At 39.1% G+C, this 27,657-nt stretch overlaps 2 protein-coding genes across 13 annotated transcripts in view; both read right to left on the bottom strand.

Moving 5' to 3' along the window:
• Nucleotides 1-22,175, bottom strand: part of fryl (furry homolog, like) — an 87,011-nt gene extending 64,836 nt beyond the window's left edge. For 5 of the 12 annotated variants that reach the window (XM_032571850.1, XM_032571849.1, XM_032571852.1 and 2 more), the window contains exon 1: nucleotides 10,022-10,516. In XM_032571850.1, the coding sequence (XP_032427741.1) occupies nucleotides 10,022-10,250 (229 nt within the window). In that variant the 5' untranslated portion in view covers nucleotides 10,251-10,516. Of the gene's footprint in view, nucleotides 1-532; nucleotides 1,144-10,021; nucleotides 10,518-15,576; nucleotides 15,646-22,032 lie in introns of those variants that run through there. The other 7 variants (XM_032571847.1, XM_032571851.1, XM_032571848.1 and 4 more) reach the window with 4 other exon arrangements.
• A 1,373-nt stretch (nucleotides 22,176-23,548) lies between these two features.
• ociad2 (OCIA domain containing 2) lies at nucleotides 23,549-26,979 on the bottom strand. The gene is made up of 7 exons (XM_032571274.1): nucleotides 26,828-26,979; nucleotides 26,657-26,741; nucleotides 25,109-25,162; nucleotides 24,972-25,019; nucleotides 24,752-24,890; nucleotides 24,214-24,327; nucleotides 23,549-24,116 (listed from the first exon to the last, which is right to left on the bottom strand). Exons 1-6 carry the CDS (start codon nucleotides 26,912-26,914, stop codon nucleotides 24,261-24,263), a joined length of 480 nt encoding a protein of 159 aa, XP_032427165.1. The 5' UTR covers nucleotides 26,915-26,979; the 3' UTR covers nucleotides 23,549-24,116; nucleotides 24,214-24,260.
• Between the last annotated feature and the right edge of the window lie 678 nt (nucleotides 26,980-27,657).

Genomic DNA, 27,657 nt, shown 5'->3' with positions numbered 1-27,657 from the left:
AATAGGAGGAAGCTAAAAGACAGATCAATAACAGGGAAACATTAGCTGCCCCCCAAGGAAAGGAAGAGGAGGTTTGTAGAACTGGGAGGATGAGGAGGAACTGGAAATTGTTGAGTGCTGTTCAGGAAGGCTAAATTGCGATTTCAACATAAGATCAGAAGTTTCAAAAAGATGTAAGAGAGAGATATAAGATCGTCAAAGGAACAGTCCCAGGTCTAATTGTATCATCAATCAGTGCATTTTCATCAGGAGAAAGATTATCTTTGGGACAACCAGGAGCCTCAGCAATGATGATAATGGGAGGGCTTCTATTGCTGCTACCTGCATGGACCTGAAGCAAGCCTGACTAAACCTGGACTAAACACTAAAACACTATCACATATATATGCCCACGAGATATGACAACTCCAATCACGACCTGCATGCAGGCATGTACAAAGCTGCTGAAGGTTTCTGGCTGTGTGTGGTAGATGCGTCTGGATGCGCTGAGTGCGGTATGTAAACACGTATGCTCGCTTGGCAGGGTACTCACAGCTGCTACTCCAGGACTTGAGGAGAGATTTGATGCTGATCTCAAAGAAGACCGAATCCTGCAGGCTCAGCATGGTGGCTCGCAAAAGTTAAGGCTCATAAGGCACGGTGCTCACGGGGTTCCAAGTGTTCTCATTTCACACCATCCCACAAAAAATTATATATATATATATTTTTTTTAAATCAGAGAATTTTATTCTGCTCACAAATATTCACCTGCCACATACACAGTTAAAAATCTAGCAACTCTTTTCCCCTCCAGTTCCTCTTGCCCAGCCGTTGCTCAACACCACCATCCGCAGGAGGACTTGAGACGAAACATCCTTAGAGAAACACACAATTTAACATGCGACAAGTTTTGCCTTTTTTCTCCCAGCAGAACTCTACTATTTCATAAGCACAGTTAGAAAAGTCTCCCAGCCCAGCTCCTGCTGCCCAGCTGCCAGTCCACAGAGTCCCTCATCCCCATCTCAGCACAGAACAATCCAGAAACGCTTAAGGACAAAAAAAGTGCACGGGAACTTTTGCTCATCACACAAGAAGCAACATAAATAGTGTTAGTATTCAGTAATATTCCATCTCCTTCTGTCTTCCTGTGTGTTGTGTGTGTGCCAGTTGTAGCCTGCTAACCCTCCCTCGTTCCCCCTCCGCCACCTCTAATCTCTCTCTCCCTTGCTATTCGTTCATGGCCAGCCCCTCCTCCCTCGAGCGAGCTCTTGTTCTCTTATTGCTCTTTTTTGTCAGGCAGAGAGAGAGAGAGAGAAAGCTCAATTCAACAGCAAACGCTGGGAGGCGGGAGCGCTGTGTGGGGGCGGGTGATGTCATCAAAATGCTGCGAGTGTTTCCTGGCCGTGGATCAGCGATGCATACGCTTGTCAGAGCTACTACTGTGCTGCTTCCCCACTGGCCTATCAAAGCAGCACTTCCTGTAAGCTCCACAGCAGCACTGATGCATCATTCCTCACTGCAGTGGGAGAGAAAGCGTTGAACAAGAGGATGCGAAAGGGAGTGTGTATGCTGCACACAAATATATACGGCTCCCGACTCAAAACATTTTGAAATATTGTGCTATAAAGTGAGATATAATGTTTGACTGTAATATAATAAGGATAAGTAGTTTCACACTTTCATTGCTGAAACATTCAAAAGGACCCGAATACATCCTGCATTCAGAAGAAAATTCAGTTTGTGTGAATGGAAAAAGGTTCAAAACACACACAGAGGATTATCTGACGTTACAATCTGGTGTTGCTGCCGGTTAGTTCTACCCATGCAAATACCTAAAAACAGATCCACATGACATCCATCCAGCCATTTGTAGTCAAGGGCACAATTAAGTTTGTTTAACAAAACATTCTGGGGAGGGGGAGAGAGAGAAAAAAGCAGCGGGAAAGTTACAGAAAAACACAAATGCTCTTTGTCTTCTTCCCGTTTCGTCGCTATTTTCTGTCTCCCCCTCCGTCACATGTCCACCGCTACACGACTTATGCAAAATGAATCCGAGCTCATTGCTAACAAACGCAACACAAACAGATGCTTTGTCATGCCCCAGCTGGTGCAGGTCTGATGCAGCCCTCCGCTGTGAAACGCTGCCTTGTGATATGCGGCGCAGATGCTGTGGAATTAAAGCGGCCTTCGACTCTGGAGCTCTTCAGGCAATTTAATATTACTTCTCGGAGAGCTTAAAATTAACAGACTGATGTCACTGGCAACTCTGGCCAGTTGCTGCTAAGAACATTTCCCACAATGCCAAAATTGGACTTGAAAGGAACCAAATATAAAAACATGTCATTATAGCGATTTCACACTTCCCTTATGTCTGATTATAGTGAGGCATGTTGGTTAAATGCTCCATTGCCATATTTAGACACCAATGCCCAAGTGATAAATCCTAAGCAGGAAAGGAAACAGCCTACAGTTGCTTAACACTTTTCATTTAATAAGATAATAAAACTATCATTTAAAAAAAGCACATTGGTCATGTTGAAGCTGTGGTCTCTGGTTTAGCTAAAGTACCCCTTGCATAAATCCAAGGAGAATCACTGGCTTCTGTAATTGTTCCCTCATGTGAATCTTAAACCTCTGCTATATCTGCGTTATGATTTTACATTGCTCATCAACCAGTAGACGCAAAGAAAAATGAAAATAGGTTTTAGACTGGAAAGCTTTGAGCTTGAAGCTCAAAGTTTGTAACCTTTCTTTTTTTTTTTTTTTTACATATTTGATTAGTATGAGACAGATAATCTGTGAAAATAAAAAAAGGCTCCTCTACCTTCTTCTAATGCTATATAGAGACACCCAATCAGAGCCAGGAGGCCGGTCTTAGCGTTGTCAGTCCCTTTCTGTGTGGTGAAGCTCATCTCCCCCAGCAGCTAACAAAGCCTGTTGTGAATGCTAAGGCTAGTTAGCATGGTCATCGATGATTGCGAATGAACAGTTTTTTTCTGTAAAGGTAAGTTGTTTCTCCTACTTGAAGTAGTTTCTATGGTGCAACCTCACTAAAATACAAATTTCTATTTTTTTTTTTTTTTAAAGATAATTGAAATCAGCTTTTCTATGAGAATTTTACAGGTAAACAATCTTCCCTGTTCAACACAAACAACTGCATGACAAAGCATGCTTTGCATGGTTTTTAATCTTTTACCTGATTAAAAGCCATATTTAATCTATTTTTCTAAAAAGCTTGTCAGAAGAACTTCCCACACCGCTTCACACCTACATGCCCACTCAGCTCTTTGACAAATTTCCTTGGAACCTGAGGTGTAACATCTGACAGTTTACATTGTACATTTATGTCATTACATAAATGACATGTTCATGACTCCATGAACATGTTAATAAAAGAATTTACTGAGGCAGCCAAATCGATAGGTTCTTGAATTGTGAAATATATTCACATTCACATTTATAGCGTTTATGACAAACATCTTGCCAATGGATTTCCACTGGAGGGTAGTGCAGTGCATCCTTCAATCTGAAAATGATGTGCACTGGCAAAATGTACTGGGGTTTCAAATTAAAAAGAAAATTAGCAAGAACATAGTCAAACAAGTACAAAAAGTTCAACGCTTTAGAGGTTTCTCATCTTGTCTATTTGAGGGAAAATAATTCCCCAGACAATTTCAATTCATAATTGGACATTGGCTCGATTTGGAAACCCACATGCTCAAATGCAACTCCTTCAAACATTATTTCAAAAACTCCAGAGATGGATTATATGTATTAAAACAGATCAAGCCCTTCTGTTGTGAATTAAAATTTACACAACCAAAAGCTAGCGGCATACCTAAAACAAAATATTTCGCACAGACACCGTTTAGAAGGAAGAACACAAATTTGGAGGACGCCAAGACAAATACTGTTTAACAATAAAACCTGGACTCTTGTTATGATTATCAGCAAGCCAGCCAACATACAACAGACAGGTATTGTTTTCTGTAAACCAGCTTTGTTGTTTAAGGAATGCAGAGCTTACATCATTTCCCCAGGAACATTAAAGCTGAGAACCAGAACCTTACAGCCAGGACCGCTGACGCGAGTCGAGGATTTCAAACAAACATTAGAACCGACTTCCTGGAAAGACGAGCTCACTGATCAAATAATCTCAACCAAATGCACGACCGAGGCCAATTGCAGCATCTCTAATCACAAAGTGGGAGAAGTGACTGGCAGTTAAGCTATCCTGACTGCAGTGAGCAGAGAGGAGCTTCTCCTCCCAGGAGCCCGCAGGGTGGAGGACGCATTTCCTGTCCCGGTCTTTTCTGAAGGGCAGCGGTGGGAGCAATAATCGATAAAAGCTGTAATTCAATCCCTGACCTCCTCAGTGATGCCTGGGCCACAGAGGACACAACATTAACATCCGTAACAGCCGTCTGAGTATTCAGCACAACTCCACAACACACTGGGCTCCTCGCTGCCACATGCTACTCACACCAAAAACAAACATTTCTAACCTTCATGACACTTTATTGTCAGTGCTTGCAGAGAAATGTTCGATGAGGACATAAAACAGGACAAAAGTCAAAAACAGAACTTGCTTCAATTATTTATCTTCTAAGAGGGAGTGACACTTTCAGCAGACAGCAGGAAGGATAACCATACGGAAGAAAATCTTTTCATTTCAGCTCGTCTGTCATGAAACAGTATGGAAATGTGGGCAGCATTTTATAAATCCCATTGTTAAGGTAAGGAGCTACAAACGCTAATACTAAATATAAACAGAGTTTCTGCAGGTTTCACCAGCTCAAATTTAAGACTTTTAAGAATTCAAGACCTAAATCTCCACAGAAATACACGAACTTCGTCCAGCTAACTGCAAGTAAACGTAGACTTAGTTATAGTAGGTGGAAAAAATCCGACAAGATAGCAAGCTAACAAGCAAATGTATGTTAGCAGTGAGTTAACAGGCGGTTGAGACTACCGAGGTTGACCAAAACTTTTGCCTGACAGAAAAGACCCTCAAGAAAAAAATATATATATATATATCATACAATATACAAGATTAAATAGTCCTGTCAAGACAAAATTTTGGACTTGTGATTAATGTTTTAAAGTCCAACATACTTTTTAAAATGAATTTAAGACTTTTTAAGGATGTGTGGACAGCCTGGTGTTGGCTGGCTGAAAGACAGCTACTTTCAGCATCAGGGAGTTGTACAAAAATGGAGAAGAGGTATCACAGTGATGTAAGAAGACATTTATAGAAACTCTTTTATACTGAGGTATGTCAGCTTTTTATCAACATACCTCACCATCCTTCTACCTCAGCAGGAAGCTTATTGCTCTATTTTACAGTTTTAAAGAATCAAATTCTCTCACGGATGGAATAGGCTGGATGTTAAGATTTATGTTAAATGCTAAGGTTTTTTTTTTTTTAAACCTCACATAATTGAAGAATCTACTAACTCTACAGGAAAATACCAACAACTTTCTTAGTGCCTAAAGGGATTATAGCATTAACATTACTGGTTAACAATGGTAAAAAAAAAAATTAAAAGAAATTTGCTTACAAAACTGAATACTGATGACCCAATTTTTTAAAATATTTTGTATATTGAATGATGTAGAGATTTCATAAAAATTTTCTTTATTGTTACGCAGGTAAAAAAATAAAAAATAAATAAAAGTATAAAAAGCACAATAAGCACTTTTTTTTCCATTTTTAATTTGTCCACTGAGAATACTGTTTAGACACCACTGGGCTAGAGAAACTTGTCTATGTAAATGGAGAGACAGCTGTGACTTTAAGCTGTTTTTGAGAAATAGTTGAGAATTTTAACATCTCCTTTGCGTTAAGACAGTTCAATTTCAAATTCATCCTAAAAGTACAAAACAAAGCTTTATTTCTAGTTGTTAAAGAGAAACTGAAATTGGCTAATTTTTGCACATCAGTTTGGTGAAAGTGGCCTCAGATCAGCTGGTTAAAGAACCACATAAAACACCTTCCAGCAATTATCTTCCTGTGATACAAAGTGGAAAATCTGCCTAGAGTTATATCATAAACAGTTTTTTTTTCCATACATCTGACTAATAACTACTTAGGAAACTTGATGAATAAGTTTGTCCAGTCTGTCTGGATACACGCCCTGTTGATGTTTCACAGAGAACTCGCATTACAGAAGCGCAACCTCATAGAAGTGCTTTCATGTTCAGTCATATGCTCAAAACACTCCCTAAACTCCAGCGGGTAAGTCTGCTACACCCATCAAAAGACCTTGATCGGATTTTTTTTGGGCCCGTATAAAACATCGGTGGGCAGGTTGTCATCCCTGAATCTAATAAGTAAACAGGTTTCTGGCGTTCTCATTAGTTTCTCAGTTCTGGGCCCTTTCAACTAACATTTCAGTTCTCCAGTAGGAGTCCACTCAAAGAGGATAAGAGGTTGATAGGCAGGATTACACACTGGGATGGGGAAACTTTACTGCAAAGGAAATATTGCTGTGAATTCTGTGTTCCAACATCTAAAAACTTGTTTACTGACCAAACCTCCAAATCCTTATGAGCTGAAATGAAAATGTGGAGTCACTGATCGACTGTTTAAAGGTAGAAATCAGCAGATGATTCAGCAGAAGAGACTGAAAGGACAACATATCAGTCTCTCAAGGCCTTTTAATACAACAATGGATCAAAATACATTTTTAGAAAAAAAGACATGATACACACGCCAACATGAACAGGCTAATTACACTTCTAGAATCACCAACGTTCATAATTTATAAGAGGATGCACGATTAATATTAAATTAAGCAAAGATTTCTCATAAAGCACTAAATCAATCAGTTTTGCTTTTCTTTACAATTTGAATTGGGATGGAAAAATAGGAGTTTCTTTACATTTTCTGCAGATGCTGCAGCTGAAAAGAATAAAATCTTTTTAACGTTTCATTTTAATGCCAATGGGTTCAGACTTGTTTTTTTGGTGAAGGTTAAGAACTGATCTATTGCTAGGCACCCTGCCTAAAAAAACATTACATAATAATAATTTTTAACAAATCCTGACATAACACTGCATCCTTTACTGCTCAAGTCACCATGCATTATTAAAGGGAATTAATTTTGTTTTCATGTTTTAATATAAGCAAACATAACCAAAGTCCAGCAGCTAGAGGAAAGCACACAGTCGTCATGGTTATATTATTCAGGCCAACCTGGCACTGGACATTTTAAATAAGCCCAGTTAAGCCTGTTTCTGTGGGTTACCTGACTAGTCTGATTGTTTATAAGCCAACAGGTAAAGTAAGTTTAACCGAGGATGGGCTGAGTCATACTTCAGCCATGAGCAAACAGGCTAAAGAACGACAGGTAGCAAGCTCTGACAGGTAGCACGGCAACACAAAAAGTTATAGTAAAATAAGCAGATGCATCGGCCCGCTCATCATCCACACTCACTGTCCTTCACACAAGATGTGCACACATCTAAAACCTTGAGCTACTCTTACACAGCATAGACTGTCTGCGGAGGTTTAGCGCCATCAGCACAACTCGCTTGTTACCATGCCAACTCTGACGTATTGGCATTTCAGAGTTGGCAAATTGTTTCAAACGAACAAATGTGGAAATTTGCTAATGTATTTCTATTATCTATCTGATTCATGTAATTACAAACTCCTAAAGGTTAAATAATGTAGTAGCATATCAGTGGCATCCAACAGAGGAGCTGGTCAGGCTCTTTAAACAACAAGGAAATGAGCTTCAACGCTTTGAATATCTAAATTTAGCAAATAAAAAACTGAATCTGTTAGATAGAGTCAAGTCAAATATAAAAAGCTACTCATCATTGTTTTAAAATAATTAAAAAAATACTTCATATTATAGTCAAAAAATTTAAGGTAAATATAAGTGATGCACCAATATGAACATTTTAATCAATACTGATAGATATTAAAGTTGCTGTTATGGTAGGTAACTGATATTTACTGATTTTATATGCGCTTCTCCAACCTCTAGACGTTATAAGACAACAACACCACTGACATCGTTTCTCTGTTTCAGTTAAACCACCCACAGTCCTTTGCTGCATCATTATCACATGACCAAACACCACATGACCATTCCCTCCCACTCCTGAAACCTCAAACAGCAACAAGACTGAAATCAATGTCAGTCGTTTATATGTGCCCAGTTTTATCGATATGTTTAAAAAATGAGTGACGTCGGCCGATACCAATGTTAATGTCGATATATCGTGCATCTCTAATAAATGTTCTGACATATAATTCATCTGCTCTTTATCAGACTCTAAAATTATTCAAATCTAGTGAAATTTCACAAAAAAACACAGATCACAGATGCTATTTGTTGAACAAATGGACAAATTTGTGGAGAAAAAAAAAATATAGATTTAGATGCAAAATACAAACCCTACAGTTTAAGGTGGTTGTATTTTTTATTACAGCGCCTCACAAAGGTTTGAAAACTAACCTTTTCACATTTTGTCACATTACAACTTTTCTTAATCAGGGGACTTCTAAAGGTATTTAGTTAAACTTGGGGTTTTTTAAGGGTATCAGATTAAAATGATGCTGAATCCAAATGAAAACAGCACTCCTCAGAAACACCTTGCTCCTGCATTATGTTCACACACAGCAGTAGGAAAAAAATGTGCACATTGCTGGACAAATCAGAAAAGGGGAAACTGAGCCATCTCTTTCGGCTCTCACAGGCCTAAATTTAGCAGAGACCTTGCAATGGCTTAACTGTTATTTTGAAACATCATTGCATGTTTTTTTCTGCTTTTTTTTTAGTTTATGAGGATGTTTGATCAGAAGATAGCCTCACCAAAGCAGGTAAAGTTCATTCTCCTAATGTACGTCACTTTGGGGGGTTTAAAAAAAGGTAATGTTTTAGTAACGCAGTTATTCTGTGGTCTCCTTCACTGCAGCTTTGTAAACTCCCCTGCAGAACAACTGAGGAGGTTTACTTTAATCAGGAGACGCACCACGACATCGGCTGTTAACTGTGATTGGCTGAGATTCTGCCTGACCCACCCTGAATTTGAAAACTAAAAAAATTGATTTTCTTCTAATTAGAGAATGAACCCTACCAACAAGCTCCTTGGTAGCACTAAAGGAATAAAAGTCCATCTATTGCACCATGATGTTACCTTTGTTGTTACAAAATACCTGCAAGTTTCGGCACGTTAAATTTAAGACTTTTAAAGACCTTTCTAATGCCACTTTGAATTAAATTTAAGGTGGCATTAACCAAGAAAATTATAGCCAACTGGCCGATAAATTTGTACTTGGATAGATGCAAAAGATTTGTTGGCTAATGTACTAGCTAGCTATAAAAGGTATGTTAGAAGCTAGTTACCGGTAGCCTCAGCCACCTCGAGTCAGAACGAAGTGACTGAAATGTTTACCTGACAGAAAACTCCTCTACAAGGATGAAAAATTAAATAGACCTGCCACAACAAAACGTAAGACTTGTGCATAACCTATTTAAGGCCAACTTCAAGACATTTTAAGGTCTTAGTTTTAGATATATGAATTTAACACTTCTTCAGGATGTGCGGACACCCTGTGTTAATAGAAATAAACAACTACTGGCAACAGCAGCATAGTTAGAACAAACCATTTGTAGTCCTGCTCTTGGATTTTTTTTAAATACGGTAGTTCCTGAAGCAAAAACAGTATCGACGTGTGAAAGGTTTGCAAAAAACAGAGAATGGGTCTCGGCTACAGAATGAATATCAGTGCAACTCAAACTTAATCCACATTGCAAAACTCATGATTCTGTGTTTACATGATTAAACACAGTACAAGACACTGTAAACAGTCTTCAAACAGTGATTGCTTAAAGCCTGTTTATGACAACGGGCATAAAGGGGTTAGGACTGGAACAACAAAGCAAATCTATGATTACAGATAAATAAAGATTAAGAGTTATAAAGATCATCACACAAAGCAAGCCAGACCACTCCAGCAGAAGTTATTAATGTCGGTATCGTTATTGTTACAGATAACTGCTGCGTCAGTGTTTCTTCAAAGTACCTTTGAGCCGAGATTGATTACTGTTGGCATGTCTGGAGGAGCTGGGTCTTGCGTGTTCTCTTATGTCTGGGTCTACCGGATCCTCTTCGATGGTCTGTCCCATGGCAAGCAGACCCAGTCTTTTCATGCGGAGGAGCCGTGGACCCGGCTCCCTGGGAGAGCTTCCCCCGTGATCAACAGGTGACTCTCCTGAGATGACGGCCGGAACCAGGCTCTTTAGAAACTCCATTTGTCAACAAGACTCTTTTTTTTTTTTTTCCTCCTGCTGTTTTACTCTAGAGAGAAGTCCGGGAGCCTGTGCCGTGCCGTGCCATGCGGCAATGCAGACAAGTCGCCTGGCGTTTCTGCCCCATTTTATAGAAGCAGGTGAAACGGCAGTATGTGTGTCAAGCTGTTACCTGCGCGCTGTGGAGTTAGAGTGTGAGGGCATGTACCTGTGGCGGTAAATGGGAGCCTCCCACCACACTGCAACATTACGTGTCTTGTTCAGACCGTGAAGAGAAAGTAAAGATACACGGCTATTTCCACAGATGGTGATGTAACTCTGGGTAGGCTGGGCTATGTTTCAGTGCCAGGCCCTATCTGAGGTGGGGCTATAACATGTTTTACAGCAGATAACACAACTTGGGCTACCGGCCAATCGTAACAGAGACGACATCAGCCCCACCCTGCTGTCTTGTGTTGCCAACAAGTGAAAGAGCGCAAGAATGGAAGTGGGAGATTGACAGACAACGTAAGAAGCAGGAAACCTTCACGCAGTTGGCTTTCCTCGCCCGCCTGCATTCGCTGATAGCTCTTATCAAAGTCACATGTTACCAGCTGCACATAAACAAAAAAAAAACAAAAAACTGTTTTCTTCCGACATCACAGAAGTATCGCCCCACCCACCATCACCTCTTGCCTTGCTTTCACTTCTGCTCGACAGTGCTGAGCTTTTATGAAAAGAAACAGAACGGCAAAGTGATGGTGTCTGTGAAACGGCCCGATGACAGACTGCTGCGCTCTGCTTGGCTGAACAGCTTGTGGCTGCAGCAAATTCAAACCCTTGCAAGTATCCCTTCCTGCAGACTAAGAAGGGAGAGACGGGGTACACTCTGCTGACTCTCATAAAAAATAAAAAAAAAACACCTCACTTGCCTAAAGAAATAATCAATTTACTGTTCGTTGGTACCGAGTCCAGAAAATAACAAGTTGACCGAGCGCAAAGTTTGAGTCGTCAAAAGCAACAAAAACTGCGACGATCCATAAAAGTGAGATGAGATGATTTTGGCACGTGCCTGTGTGAAACTGCTAAACCATTTTAGAGGCAATCGCTGCTGTGATGCTGTTTACCATTTATTTTACAGTGCAAAATCACTAACAACCTAAAATAACCCACGGTCATTTTTTTTGGGCTCAATTTTCCGTTGCTGAGACACAGACGCTCTCTCAAACCAGATATACTGTACGCATTAGAAGCCATTAGGTTGGAAAGGCCACGTAAGATAACAAAGGGACATCAAAGGGTGTAAATTATAGATGAAAGTACTCGGTGGCGAGACGGCATGCGACTCCGTGATTCTTCTACTGCGTTTTAAATGCATGTGATAGAAAGCGGTTTTCAATCAGCACACGGCAGCAGATGTTACGTTTCCGTTTGTTTATTTGAACAGACTACGGTCTCATCTCGTTTGAAAAGCGAGTTTTACAGCTTCAGTTTATTTGGACTTTGAATTCAGGTCAACTCTACGACAGAATACTAGGGCCGGGCTAAGATTTGTTTTTTTCTTAATTACGAGAACAAAGTCATAATATGAGGAGAATGAAGTAGTGTTTCTATAAAAACTCAAACATGAAAAATAACAAAAAAAAAATTAAAACAACGAAAGTTGAAAGTTATACTTTGGCATAAGCTTTAAACATAATACTAATAGAGATACTTAATCTTTTAACAAATCAGTAACAACTGTACAAACAACTGAAAGAACCACACAGGCTGTGCTGGTCAGCTCTTTCCTATTGAAGCTGTTTTTCCTCGTAAATTGAAGAAGTTGTTCCTGGTAAAATTGCATCTTTATTCGACTAATAATATAATCACATTCTGATCATTAAAACATCGTACAACCAACAGAAGGGATGATTGAAATAAAAGCCAGTTTTTAAAAAATATTTCCTGTCATTTTAAATGTAATATTTAGAAAAGAAAGCAAGAAAAAAAAAAACAATTAAAAGCGGTAGTTGGATCTGGAATGGAGAAAATATATATATGTATATGCATGTATATTTTCAAGCCATATCGCCCAGCCTAGTTAAAATATTTGAGGTTCCTCCCATCCAATCCTTTGCTACGACATAAATATATTAAAGAAACTACGTATAGGAAAGCATTGAAAAACAACCTATTTCCAAAAGATTTCAACATAAATTTATTCCAGAACAACATCCAACTTCTTCTCTGCTCCACCAGGCTTCAGGCTCCTGTTGCTGATACAGGATCTCATGGTGACATACAGAAAAACGCTGCATTAACTATGAGCGTTAAGGTAAAATAAGGTCTGCAGCACAGCACCATTTACATCCTATAGTTGACACATGCATGCTTTGCAGGCTGTGAGCAGGTGCATAAAGTACAAATATATGATCACAAAAATGCAAATGGTTGTGTTTTATTGAGGATATTTAAAATATCTTCCAAATCCAGTGTGGAGTATTTGGTACAAAATTAAATTTTATCGTTGTTTAAGAGGTCAAACTTGAATTATTATGTCATTATCAATGTATTACTTGAAAAGCAATAGTATTTATCGTTTATCGGGACAATTTAACATCCAGCAAAATCTGTTATCTTGACAGGCTTAAACACACTGTTGACAAGTAGCAAAGAGACGTTAAGTGTTAACAGAGATATTTGTTAGAATCCGCAAAAGTAAGGAGTGAGAACAGGTCGAAAGATGATGAGGCAGCACAATTAAGTAAGAATCGGCAAATAAATCAAAGAGAAAATAAAGCTCCAGAGGCAAAGATAGCCATCACTTAGTCTGAGCACCACAATGGTCAGTGGAGGCAGCCACAATGGGCTGAGGCCAGGTCTGTGCGGTGCTGTTGAGTTAGAACAATAACCCTGTGCAGGAGGCCCACAACGCAATCAGCCCAGGAATGTGGAAGAGGAAGCTCTGGGAACAATGCTCAGCGTTCCTAAGCAGCTCTGGGTCCCCACCCGTTTCAGCCTTGTTCTGCTTTCAAACTGGAAGAAAACAGGAAAGCTTGTGGGCTAAGAGCCCAGGAGAAAAAGGGTCTGCTCTGCAGTCAGCTGAAGGGCCCCGTGGCGCACACAGTCAGCATTTAAATCCACTACAGTCGCTGTGATCGGATCGGTCTGGGCAGGCATTAATCTGAACTGTAACTCCGCCTCCGGCTGTGAGTAAACACTCTGTGGTTCATGTGAGGGGAGCAGGACACACAAACAATATTGTACTGCCCTCTATTGGCGCAACCAGACACCACAGGATGAAGCTATACCAGCAACAACATGGGCATGCCATCTAATTTTACCACTACATGCATGTTTTTATGCAAGTAAAAATTAAAGATTTCCCTAATTTTACCATTTTTTTAAAGACAACTTTGATGTCATGTTTTTTTTAATCCAAAAAATGTATGCAATTTAATTAAGATAATGTTCTTCTTGTTTTATATAATAAAATAATGTTTGTTTTTTTTTACATTTTTAAATCCTTTTTTTTATTTCCTTTATTTAACCTGGTAAACCCTGTTGAGATCTAGATCTCATTTTCAAGAGGGACGTGGGCAAATAATAATCAATAAAGAGCTAAGAGCAAACTACTAAGACCTTATCAACATGCAATCCCTGTTTTCTACTATTTCTGGATCAGTTGAACCGCCATCTATCCACCCAAAGAGATGGACTTATTAAAAACATTTCACAGAGGACAATAATATCCTGGTTTGTGCACAGTTTGTGTTGGAAAAATACTTATCCAAATGAGGAACATGTCAAATCAACCAAACTCTACTTCCTAAAAATAAGCGTCATTGTTGTTTTGTTGATTGTGACTTGCATTCAACGTCGGTGCCAGCTGCTGAATGTGAAGCTCGCAGCCAGAGCGTTCGCAACAGTTTGGGTTAGTAGCCGGTACACATGGTGAAACTTGCCTCCCCTGAACTCTACGATCATTGAATAAATTTGCTTTTATTATGCATTCAAGCTTTCTCTACCTTTTTTAAGTTTTTAGATCAGCAAATTAAACTGAAGCTTCTTAATCTGCAAAAGCCCAGAATAACACAGGATGAGTCTGATCCATTCGGGGTCTGCGCTGTCCTGAGTGACGCTCGTGAAGGAATCTACAAAGAGCCTGGCTGGTTGTCACTGCTGAGGAATGTCAGAATGTGACCCAACCAGACCCTTAAAAATGAGTCTCGTTTTGTGCATCAACTGCTCATGACACGATTCCTAGCTCCTCCGAAAGAATGTACAGTAACTATTTTAGAAAATATTTAAAGCAACATTACAGTGTTACTCCAGAGATGAAACATCCAGACCGACTATAAAGAACATACAGTGTGAGGGCAGAAAATTACTATGCCTTCAAAGTAGACAAAAAACAAATGAGAGGTTGGTGTTTGAGACCAGATTGAGAGAGAACATGTGACGGAAATGGGATAAAAGTAGAGGAAAGGCTGTCATTAACACCTAAACTGAAGAATATGAGATTAAGTTGGAATTCTATTGTGGTGTTTTGTGGTACTATTGTGATAACAATAAAATGCTACGATAAAAAACTATTCATTACGTCTTTTTACAGTAATTGCATGGCACAGCATGCAGCAACAGCTGTGCCAACACAAATACAATTGTTCCCATTTGAAACGGGATTCTTCAGGAAGGCACTTAATTAAAAAAGTAAGATTTATATCACTAAACTTCACACGGTAACTGAATTTAATTATATTTTTGACTTTACTGATATTTATTGATACTTTCTGTTGAACAAACGGTGGAAAAAATAGTAAAAATAAAATTTCTGATAAGATGGCCAGTTGTTTTTTTTTTATTATTTAAAATCATTAATTGAAATGTATCAAGGCAACAATAAATCAAAATTCCTATAAGAAATTTTTCATGATAACGGTACGATAAAAGCACCACCCAAACCTGCAAATGTGATTTCATCTCTGAATATTGCAACGATGACTGCAAAGTCTGACCAAAAACAGGAACGGTTGGACAGAGAGACAGAAGGTTGCACCTTTTTATACACTCTACGTAAATAACTAGTTTCTACTGTGTATTAAAATAACTGGTCTTGCAATAAATGCATAAGTGCATTTATGTGCGATACCATAAAATCTTTGCAGAAGCATTGAGAAAACATCGGAGCAAACTAAGACAGTAAGACGGATATTTGAAAGAAACCAAATGAGACGGGAAAAATTTACCAAAAAAAGAAATATTTCTACTTTTTCTCTCTCCTTTCTTTTCCCACAGTACTTTAGGAACAGCTGCTTCCAAAACAACAGCCCACGGAGGACCACCCTAGTTAACCCGTGCGACATACCTCAAGGCCATAGAGCAGGGGCTAGACTGGAAAGACACGAAGACCCCCGCCACCTCACTGCACAGGAATCTGAAACAAAAAGCAGAAGCTGTGCGTTGAGCAAAGCCGAAGGCTGACATGATGACATCACAAAACACACGTATGCCCTGTCATTCAACATCTCTCAACACTTTAGAACGCTTAAGAAGCGTTAATGTTGGTGCAATTTGAAACCACAAGGGCTCAGCTGCCGAACCGCGTAGCGCATGGTAACCCGCACGGGTACAGTTTTTAGACTTGATGACGATTTTAAATGTTGAACTTTAAAGTTTGCGCTGGCTTGTTTTGCTGCAGAGCAAAGAGCTGTCAGCCTACTGTCTGCTTCAGCCTGGTTTGCTCTCTACTGCGACAGGATTAAGCCCTCCTGCTGGGCAGAGTAATAATCTGGAGATTACCATTACGTCCAAGAGGCGGTTACGTAAGCATTCGGGGTAAACCACACTATTCTTCCCTTTTATCATATTAATGGTTAAAAAGACTCCCTTTATAGTCAAGTTGTCTTCTATGTAGTCGAGCATTCATCGTCACGGTCTAACTCAGAGTACCATGCTTATTGGGTTAGAAAGGGACTTGGGAAAACAATCCAATTAGACAGAAATGGACACATAAAAAAAGAGATAGAGAGACAGAGAGAGAGAGAGAGAATGTAATAGAACACCAGAAAGTTCAAACCTATCAAACCACATGCAAAGGAAGGAAGAACAAGGCCTTAGTCAGAGCAGCCAGACAGAGAAGTTGAGGTGTGAGAACTTCCACCCTACACCAACTGTGTGATATGTGAGCGGATGGCAACGACAGGTCAGCGAAGGTGGAGAGCGAATCAACGTTCGACTTGAACTTTAAGCCGGCGTACAAACTCACACCACCCACCCACCTGAACGTAGCCTTAAAACAAAGATAGTCTCTCAGCCACCCTGACTTGCTTTTCTCACGGTGAAAAAACCTGCGAATAACACATCTCACTTCCTGTTCCAACTCAGCGACTCCAAAACCCAAAAAGAAAAAAAAAACAACTAACCACAAAAAAAAAGGCAAGCCAACCCTGACTACATCCTGAACGCTGTAGCACAAACTTAACTACCGCTCTATGTTGAAGCTCTTTTTTTATTCCGACTACAATGTAACTTCACTAGAAAAACATGGCAGTAATAATAATAATAATATAAGAAACAGTTTGTTGTATAAATGAAATAATGAACTGTTTTAGGGGGGGAAAAAGCAACAGGGCAATCAAAAGCTGAACTGATTAACTTCTCTTTGTCTATTTTATTACTACCTGCTGCTTTCTAAATGAATAGGTCACTGACTGGCCATCCAGGAAACAGGACATGATCCTAACCTCTAGCTGAGGTTATGTTTATTTAACTTTCTCTATTGCTTCAATTTCATTTAGCCCCAACAAAACATAGAAAACCATCTCTGAAATGTTTAGTAAATTACATCTTTTAAATACGTTTCCTAAAACTAGCCCAGATGACTGTAAGAATTTGGGAATGATGATATCTGGCTACCTCCAGATGCCTGGCTTGCTGTAATCACAACCTCTTAAGCGGAAACATTCCTGAATTCTTCCAATTAGAGACGTAAATGGCTACGTTTTAAGGATGCTTCAGATCGTCCTCGTTTCCTTCCAATTGACATATAAAACCAGAGGATTCGTTGTCGCTGATGCCCTTGTAAAAACGTCAGAAATCTCCAAACGCAGCTCGGGCCGTCTTGAGGACAAATACAGGGTGTTTTCCTTGGCAGAAGCAGACCCAAACATCAATTATGCTCCAAACCCTCTTTCCAAAAAGCCGCGGATAATCTTGCTCAGCAGGGCTCAATTATAGGTTATTTCCAGCGAGACTCTGTCCTCATTGTGCGCTGCATTATCCCAAAGTCTTGCAATGCAATAAAGAAAAGGAATGCCTAACCTAAACTGGCTGATGTCGAGAGCTAATTTAAGCTGCAGAAAGAAGAGATGCTTGCAAGATAGAGCACCTTGAATCACAAACGTCGATGTATGTTATTGGGATTTACGTGATGGACCGAGGTGGTGCAGAATTGTGAGAAGGAAGATTTTGTTCAGTAAAAATCTAAATGTGCATTCCTATTAACCCGTGCATTCATCAGGAGCTGCAGGGAGGCCTGTTTGGACTTTGGAAAAGCTACAAAGATTTTTTTTTTCAATGAAGACTGACTATAGTAACAGAAGGTAGCAGGTCAAAGTGATTAGCTCGACACTGTAAATAGCATCCCAACTTCTCCAGGGCAAAACAGCTGAGTCCAACACAGGAGATGAAAATGACGTAAATGTTGAAATACGACGTCAGACTGAGGTTTGAAAAAATATCAGAGCCTTTTCAGATTTAGGACAACAAATAAAAGCAGATCAGATTTGATTTTGAAAAAATATATATATGTATGCATTTCTGGTGTGAGATTGGCAGCTTTACAAAAAAATCATGTGTGGGTCACGTACGGTCAAAGAATCGTTCAATGTCTAGCAAGTCGATTCAGAAACTAATTTTAATTCCGAAATAAATGTTTGTTTAGAGATTCTGTTTAAATTATGTGACTGAAGAGAGGAAAAGACTGTAAATAAATTAAACATTCATTTAAAACAATTCTATCATCTTCCAAACAATATCAAATTCCATCAGTTTTACATTTAAACAAAAAGGGGTTTGTGCATAAAATTCTGCAATATAAATGACCGGTATTAGCTTAGCTGCCTGAAATAAAAACAATATCAAGGAATTATTCAAAATACAAACGGTTGGCGAGAAGGCCTTCTACGGTGACGTATCACGTAATGCGATATGCAGTAAACTCGTAAAAAGGAGCGGCAAAGACCTATAACTTCAACACATTTTAAAATTGATTTTATCTCGGAGCATCTTGAATCGATTCAGAATTCCCAGGACTAGGAGTTGCATTTATATATAAAATAGATTTTTTTTTTTTTTTTTTTTTCAAATCTACAAAAGAACTAAACTTAGGTTAACGGTGCACATTAAACTGACCGTACCATTTTTATTGAGAAACATGATGGCGACAACATCACATACTTCTCCTCAGTTGGGACAGGCAGGCTAGTTAGAGCTGATGGGAAGATGGATGGAGATGTTTACAATGAAATCCACTTGCTTGAGGTACATATTCATGTGTTACGATGGTCCAAGCAAAGTGTGCAAGAAAAATTAAGAATCTCTGGATAGAACTTGCCAATTACAGATGCTCTCTATTCAATATGTCTTCTACTCTGCAAAGAAGAATGTGCAAAAGAGTACATTTTTAAGTGTGCAAAGATGGTAGAGGCACACCATAAAAGGCCTGGAGCTGGAACTACAGAGAAAAGGCTACTCTAATCTAACAAATTGTACAGCCTTGTTTTCAAATTTTCATTTATAAAAAAACCTGAACACCATCAGACACTTTGACATTAGTGGTTCTAATATAAAGTGTGAGGTGTATATTAATCATTAACATTGTGAAAATGTCATTTTCACATCAAGATTTGCATATCAAGTTTTTTGTTGATATGAGAGCCTTTCCCACAAACAAGTGAATATTAAGTACCAGAGAAAAATGTGCTTTTACTCCAACGCTTAGTGCAGGATGTTGTAATCTCATAGTTTGGTACTTGCATTCAGTTCTTTCTTGGGCAAACAGTGAGGTTTTTAGTCGTGTGGGTGTGTGTATGTGTGTGTGCATGCAGTTCCTCAAAATGCTATTTGTTCAGGTGTCCAATAATAGCTACATGACCAAATGCAAACACACGGGTCTAAATGACTCCAACTGCTCTGTCCAGGTTTAGGTTGGGTCCAGCTTTGTAATAATAGCAAACGATCGACCGTAGACGCGTCTGGAGAGTTTACATGAGGATGTTGTGTATTAATATTAAAGTAGCTGGAGCAGAATTACCTAAAAAGGTTGTTTTTTTTTAATCAATACATTAGCTGAACTTTTTTTGTTTTCTTTTTTTTTTTTTTTACATCAATTGATACATGAAATGTTAAGGAGACTGAGTGAATCATTTGCAGTGATTGCTGAAATGCTGAGTTAACAGTTAATCCTTGCAGAGGGCAGCTTAGTGAGAGGCCACTGTGGGGGTGTTTTGGAGGGCTTGGTTTTTCCATCCCCATACTCTTCAATGCCATTAATGCCTTACCAGATTAAAACAAACATACTAATTCACTGGAATAGTGCCCTAGATAATCACAGATAGATGGGTCGCGGCAATCTAGGGGGATTTCCCTCAAGCCGGTGCATGTGAAGTACACATCTGCACTGCCATCAAAGGCTTTTTTTTTTTTTTTTTTATGTAGTGGGGGGTTCTGCAAAGCCTTGTAGGTCAGTGTTGGCACTACACCGCAAAACCTCATCTAGAAAATGTAGATAACCAACAACAACGTTAATCTCAACAAAGTTAGTAACTCAGGTCAACGCCAGCTGCGTTTAGCATCTTAGCCTAGCGATTTCACTCTGCAGAGGATTCCTTCCTGTCATCCTGAAAGAAGTCTCAGCACTGCACATTTTGCCATGTTACAGTTAGAAACTTTAATATATTTTAGCAGTAGTTGTTACGGATACTCCAACACAAAGTATCGCTTTGTCCTCAAGTAGAGGGAGAAATACAAATGTTTTTTGGGGGGGTTTTTTTTGGTGTTACTCGCAAATGCTGAGTCAATACTTGTTATTCAATACTTTTGTTGCAGTCGGAGCTGCGAGTCTTTTGGGCGACGTCTCTGACGGTTACGCGCATCCAGAGAACTTAAGTTTTGTCCCGTTCACCTCTGCAAAATAGTTAGATGTGAATCTGGTTGGACGGGAAAGCGTCTCTGAACTCTTTTTGAGTCTTGTCACAAATTTATCAAATGGATTTAAATCTGGACTTTGACTGACATAGTCAAACATGTGAATATGCTTCAATTGCAATCATTACATTGTAGATCTGACGGTGTGTTTAGGGTCATTGACCTCCTACTGTATATGGTGAACCTTCACCCAAGTCTAAAGTCTTTTACAGCATCTAAACAGGTCTGCTTCCTGCATTTACTGTCATTCCTCTTCACTTTTTCAACACTTTCCATTTTCAGAAAACTGTTTAAACAGAGCTTGGGACATTGTTTTATAACCTGACCTAAACTTGCCTTAAATGTCCCTGCAATTTAATCCCTGGCCTGTCTGTCTGCGCTGTGATGCTGCTTTTTCATTAATGTTAATGTTTTTGGAAAAAAATGTCACAACAACAACAACAAAAAAACATGTATAGATCTCTTTCCACGCAACGAGCATACACTACTTTGTGCTAGTCCGAATGAAACAAACAAAATCACCAAACGTGGGGCAAAAATTTAAAAAAAATGCAAAAGTGGGATGAATGCTTGTACTTGTGCTCTGCATATTTGTCACAAAACTTAAGTGAGGAGAAAGAGAACAAAATTTAAGAGCATCATCTGTGTTAATATAGTCGTGGGAGTCAGACAAACCGGTATTTTATCTGTCACGGCGTCTTCCTCTTAAATAGTTGCCCTTCTACCCCCCTCACACAGCAGACTGACCAGATTCCTTTCTGTCTGTATCCAAGAGACGCTGAACAAATGCTTTTTATCCGAGTAATGTCAGACGCAGAGCTGAAAGTTCGCCTAATGTTATGCTATTGCATAAGAGTCACCGTGCTCAGACATGTTACAGTCTCTTTGCACTTAAACGTAGTTTTTCTTTTTAAGTTACCCCAGACTGACAAAATATTTGTTGTTGTTTGTAGTTCTATACAACTCGGTTATATTGTAGCTTTCAAAAAATGTATGCAAAAACAAACAACAACAACAAAAAAAAAAAAAACAGTGGCTTAAATCTGCTTGGTTATTTTGACTGCTGCGGGTAAACTTCCTTAGCCGGTTAGGTCATAATTTTCGCTTCATTACAAACGCTAAGTCCGTACACAACAAGAAGCTAACATCCATTTAAAAACAAAATAAGACGAATAGGATTTACAGAGGATGATTAGTTAGCATCGTAGCCTAGAGTTCTCACTCTACAGAGGAAACTGCTGGTGTTGAGCAAGGAGCTAACTAGCACCAGCAACTTGCCTTAGCTCAACCAGCCAGTTGTAAAGGCTAAACTAACGTTCCGCAGGCCAACAACATACAAAATACAAGGGGCTAATCTAGCCGCCAGGAAGCGAGACAAGCAATGACAACACGTACGTGAGCGGTGTTTACCATTTAACTTGCAAAGAGGGACGGCGATTAACTCCAACACTAGCAGAGCAGCCAAACTCCTTCTTTAGCATGCTACGGCAGCCTATTTGGAAAGGCTAACGTTAATCTCAACAAAGTTAATAACTCAGGTCAACGCCAGCTGCGTTTGGCAGAAAACACTTTTTTTCTTAATTTCGGCAGCATTGGGAATGTTGACGTTACTTACAACTTTTGCTGCTTCTTCCTTTTAGTTGAGCTAGGTCGCTAGCTTGCAGACGTTCTTTTCATTTGCCGAGCGAGCTTGAACGTTCTGGCCCTCCTCCATTGGAAGGATTTGCGTAGTGGTGTGATTTTTTTCTCTCTCTTTTTTCGCAGTCTGTTTGTGAGTCGGTAGAGGTTTTCTGTCAGAGCCAACGGCAAGCCTTTTGGCTCCTCCTTCTTGATTATGATTGGGTGTAAAAAAATACGCCTACATGTAGCACAGTTTTCTGATTGGATAAATGACTTTCCAACGTTAAGCTGATTACTTGTTGATTGGATGACGTCTTTCGGAGGACGGCGTTGGCAGAGTTGTACATTTGTTTTGGTTCCCGGAGTACACCGATATGTGCTATGATGGGCGGGGAGTCAAACATGACTTCGAATGAGACGCAAAGATGCTGACAAGTGGCTTAAGTTGTCTAAGTGTGCAATTTTCTTTTTTTTCCTCAAGCGTTTCTGGTAGTAAAATTATGATTTAATTGATATCAAAAAATGTGAGCATAAGTTAAATACATTTGACATGTTTTGTAATTGTAATTAAATTCAAATAAACTTTTAAAAAATACAAGTTGAGATTTGTCATTGCATTGTTACAGCATCTAAACAAGTTCTTAAATACTTCTGTAATACCGTAATAGCAGCACAATAATAATAAACATTCACCTTTAATGGGAATAAATATTACAACGTCAAAATCTTTTATTAATCATTAACAGAAACCTGAAAAGAGTCACATTTATTTTTTGATGGATCTCTGCTTTAAAATGATCAAGTTAAAAAGTCTTTAAAAATATATGCCGACATAATTTAAACACAACATTTTTTCATTTAACTAAATACATCCAAGTAACCACTTGCCATTTGCCTTCTAATCTGGCTCATGTTTTTGTGAGCTGGATTAAAAATGTGGTGTTTTTGTTACATCAATTATGAAGCACAATTTTTGATATTTAACAGTTGTTACTGTGTAACTGCTGTCAAGTATTAACCACAACTCAGAAACAGAAGGAATGACCTAAACGTTTTTAGAATCTTTCATCTTTCAAGCTGCATTTATCTTCCACTCTGAATACATTTTATTTCCTGGTTCGGAGGCGATTCATTTCAGTTTGTAATCCATTAGTCAATAGTCCATGGATCAAAATAAATCAGTTTTTCTTTGATTGGAAATTCAGATCATAACCAAAAGTCAGGACAAACTTTTTTTAGACTGTTGTCATAAATAGGACTTTGACGTGAAGGGCCTCGAATAAGTTATAGATATTGCATTGTATATATTTTTTTCCTAATTAAAAGAGAGACTAAGTCAAACTACTAAAATACATTTCGCAACTCATTAAAACATTCATGATGAATTATTATTCATTTTTAAAAAAATACTGCAAATATAAGCCTACTGGGCTGTGGAGGAGAGAGATCCTCAGCAGATTTAAGGTACTTATAAGGAAAGAATCACACCTTGTGTTCTGCTACAGAGCAAATAAAGTCATAAGCGTGTAATGTTGCAATAGGAGGATGATTCAACATCACAAAATGACATATTTCTCCTCAGTGTACATAGACGCAAATGGCAAAGTTTTTATCATTTGCTCAGCAGGCAAAAAACAATAACAATGGGTAGCACAGGTTACCTACTCAGATTATATCATAGGAAGTTTCCTGTTTGTTTGGATGTTGATAATAATTAAACCTACAAAAGAGACTTTGCACTCTTTTTACAAGGTTGCATTTACGGTACTCAGATAAAACGGAAAACATTTGCATTTCTACTGAAAGTCTTCTTGCGCCCTCTACTGGATTTTATGAAGAAGGAAACAAACAAACAAAAAAAACACACACACACACACACACACCCACACACACACGCACACACACACCCACACACACGCACACACACACACACACACACACACACACACACCCACACACACACACACACACAACAAAAGGACACTAGAAAGCTTCCATGGAGTTCATTCACATTCGATGTCCAGACATGCTGCAACAGGTAAATACACACAGCTGCTTCCTTCCATGGTGATGCTGGGGCTGAAAATGCAAAGAAAACAAAAGCACAACATGGAAAATGAATGAATGACTGAAAAAAACCAGAATCATAAAAGTTGCTGAAAATGTGTTTTCTTACTCTCATTTTTATAGAACTGTTGAGATTAGCTTTGTGCGCATTTAACTTTAAGCTTGCTCTGCTGGTGCAGCCTGAGGTTTTTTCTTGCATTCGTCACACTCATGTTGGCACTGTCTGTTGAGATAAGAAAATTATAAGTACTTATGATGCTTATCTTCATGTTTAGTTGATAATGATTTGTGTTCCTTTCTGTGTTGTGCAGGTGGCTGATAGAACAGATGACCCAAATGTTTGTCCCATACTTAAGAACTACTTCACAGTTCATTTTAGATTGTATGTTTCTAGATTCTTTGATTATCTCTAGTTCAAAATCCAAAGTGACTGGACTGGTCAACCCTGATCCGGACTGTTCAGCACTGAAATGAGATTCTATAAAATACAGTTTGAAATTTCTGAACTCTTTCGTTCTTTTTGTGAAAACAGAAAAAGGAGAATTTGGATGTAGATGTAGACATACATGCCAATTGTGACAAATAACTTAGCAAAATGTTGAAAACAATGAGATCATTAAACATCGAAAAGCCATCGCTGTGCCCACCTGAGTCCTGGACCTGACGGACCTCTTCTGGACCAGGGCCCAGTTCCCGGGCCGTCTTTAATACCGAGCTCCTGGAACCTGCTCCGACAAGTTCCAACATACGAAGCTTTTCCCACTGCAAACCCGAGGAGACCCGCAACTACAAAGGAAACACGTAAAACTCACCATTTACTTGATATTATTATTATAACTCACAAAATGCAGAGAAAATAGAACAGACCTGCTAGCTTTGGAAAAGGGCCAAACCTTGCTGACGATTTCCAAACACCTGCATGGGAATAAAAACATTCGCTTAGATGAAATCCAGCAGAGAAATACATTGTTTGTGGCGTTTTTGAGAAATAATGGAGTGTTTACCGTTGTAGATGAGACCACCAGTGACAGCCATGCTGCCCACAGACAGGGGGAGAGCTGAAAAAAAGGGACATTGGATAAATGATATTAAGACGGCAATAAAATGAATACAATGGCAGATAAATGACAGAGATGCACTGATCACTTGGCCAGAGATCGGAATCGGACGATTTTTTTCCCATGACTAAATATGACTGGTGATCAGCAGGTTCTTGTCTATCACCCAAAAAAAGAAAAAAAAAATATTCCCACCATTTTTTTTATTAGCAAATGCATCAACCATCATCATGTATTTGGGTGCATTTTTGGGGGGGGTTCATTGAAAATCAAATGAAGGTTAGGTACACATACTTTAACATGTATGAATTTGTAATTCTTTAAATTTCCAAGGAATTCGAAGCTGTCTAGATGCCTTCAGCACATTTACGCAGCAATCTCTGGAAAAGAAATAATAATAATAATAATAATAATAATAATAATAATAATAATAATAATAATAATAATAATAATAATAATAATATTTTGCCAAAATCTTTACAGGACAGACCTAAAAAAAACTACAACCCCCCCGGAAAACCTGATTAGTATATCTCTAATACATGGGAATAAATTTGTAGCTAAACATAAATAACGTTGCACTCTTAATTACTAAAAGCAGTAAAACGTCAGACTATTCATCATGACATAGACTTTCTCAAAGGCAAGTTGCAAGATCCAGTGGCAACTCGAGACTCTATTTTTTTTCCTTCTTGGCGCCTTTGACCCCTGGAGTGGTGGTGAGACTACTCCTGATTATTTGGAGGTCAAAGGGACGAATAGAGGAAGCGCCGATTGTTGTCGGCTCATGTTTACATAGGTTCATGGTGAGGGAAGAGGAGAAGCAGCTGCATGGTTGATGGTGAGTGGAGGAATGCAGACAGAGAGGAAGGATAAGGATTAAAACCTGTTGCCACATAAAACAAAAAAAGTTTTCCGTTTTCTTTTTTTTTTTTGGACTTCTAATCAGCCAACACTGGCAAGAATATTTCTCATCCACCACCTCGGTAACTTTGGTGCTGTTGTCTTTTGTTACGTGACATAAACACCTCAGGTTGCTTTCATCTAGCAGTCACTTTGACAAATCATTTGTTTGCTTTGTCGCTCTTGTAGAATCATGCTCGTTTTTTTTGCTTTTTCTTTTTATATCGGCTTGATCTACGTCGTCGTGGACATCTTGGACACTCCCAGCCGATCGCCCCCCCGCAGCCGTAGCCAGAAACAAAGACGATGCAGGCTGTGCTACTTAGCCGAATTGTACTTTAAAAAACGAAAATGTTCACATATGGAAGGTATTTTTGAATTTGCTTAGTTTTTTTTTTGGAGGGGAGGAGGGATCCCCGCTCTGAAACCCACAGAGGAATGTAAACACACATTTCAGTGAATAAGTGACTTCTTCTACACATGGAAGAACATGTTGAAGTGTGTGGGGTTTCATTGAACAATTTTAAAGTTGCGAGAATTTCACATTTTCAGAAATATCGTGGCGCGCGCTTCATATCTCAAGGAGATTACCTCTATACCAGAAGCTTTCCTCTTGGCACTCTCTCCACACCTTCCTCACATCTTCCCGGTGGACGTGAGCGTCGCTCAGGGGACACTGTGAGACACACGCAGGACAGGCCAGGCGTCAGATGAGCACACAGTCCTCCGGCAGCAGGAGTCATGTTTTTGATTATCTCTCACCTTCCAGCCCTGTTTGGCTGGAGCTGAATCAGGAGCAGGAGCCTCCCCTGTCTTCACTGTTGTAGGTTCTCCACTTGCAGAACTCATGATGGAGGAGGTTTCACTCGTTGTACTACCAGTTGTGCTACACGACTTCTGCACTGCCCTCCCTCCGCTTTCAGATAAACTAAGTGGAAAGGCTCCTCCCTGCACTGGTTTTTAAATTCCACCCCCTCTTAAAAATGCTGACGACACACCGCACATGCACAGGCAATTCAGTGTGACGGAAAGAAATGACCGTACAAATCACTTTAATCGGGAAAAATGCATAATAGCACTGCACCTGTAAAGTTGTCATTTGTAATATGAGACTAAAAGTACAAACCGAAGTCTATGTTTATTTTACAATAGATGTTGTTTTGTCCACAAATAATCAGAGAGCATATGCAAAAGTCATCACTCTTTTTGCTTTATGATTAATCATTTGAAAAACGCATTATTAATGTTGAATACACCATAGCCTAGACTAAAGGAAATGTTACTGTGGTTGCTTAAAATGTGAGTTGTTGTTTGTTTTTTCCGCTAATATGAAAATAGTCTCTGATCGCCACATAAAATCAAACTTTACAAAAAGGACGCCGCTGCAGATCTTTACACTTGATGCAAAGGGATACAAAGTACAAGAAAGAGGGAGGAAAAGGATGATGAACGGGCATGATTTTAAAAAAATCTTCACAAATCAAAACCTTAAAAGTGTGGCATGCACTTGTATATTTATCCTGTCCGAGTATATTTACGGTTTTAATTTTCCCTACTGCAAGATGAACCATGTTTACAATGTGAAAACATGA

This window comes from Xiphophorus hellerii, chromosome 9 (assembly GCF_003331165.1).
Source record: "Xiphophorus hellerii strain 12219 chromosome 9, Xiphophorus_hellerii-4.1, whole genome shotgun sequence".
Taxonomy (NCBI): Eukaryota; Metazoa; Chordata; class Actinopteri; order Cyprinodontiformes; family Poeciliidae; genus Xiphophorus; species Xiphophorus hellerii.
Note: the sequence above shows the minus strand (reverse complement) of the source record. Positions and strands in the feature narration are given on the sequence as shown.

Bases quoted from the DNA above. Each gene is read 5' to 3' on its own strand.
- ociad2 (XM_032571274.1), bottom strand. From the start codon at position 26,914: ATGAGTTCTGCAAGTGGAGAACCTACAACAGTGAAGACAGGGGAGGCT. The intron at 25,020-25,108 runs GTAAACACTCCA...ATTCCCATGCAG, and splicing joins TGGTGGTCTCATCTACAACG to GTGTTTGGAAATCGTCAGCA. The intron at 24,891-24,971 runs GTCTGTTCTATT...TTTCCTTTGTAG, and splicing joins CCCTTTTCCAAAGCTAGCAG to TTGCGGGTCTCCTCGGGTTT.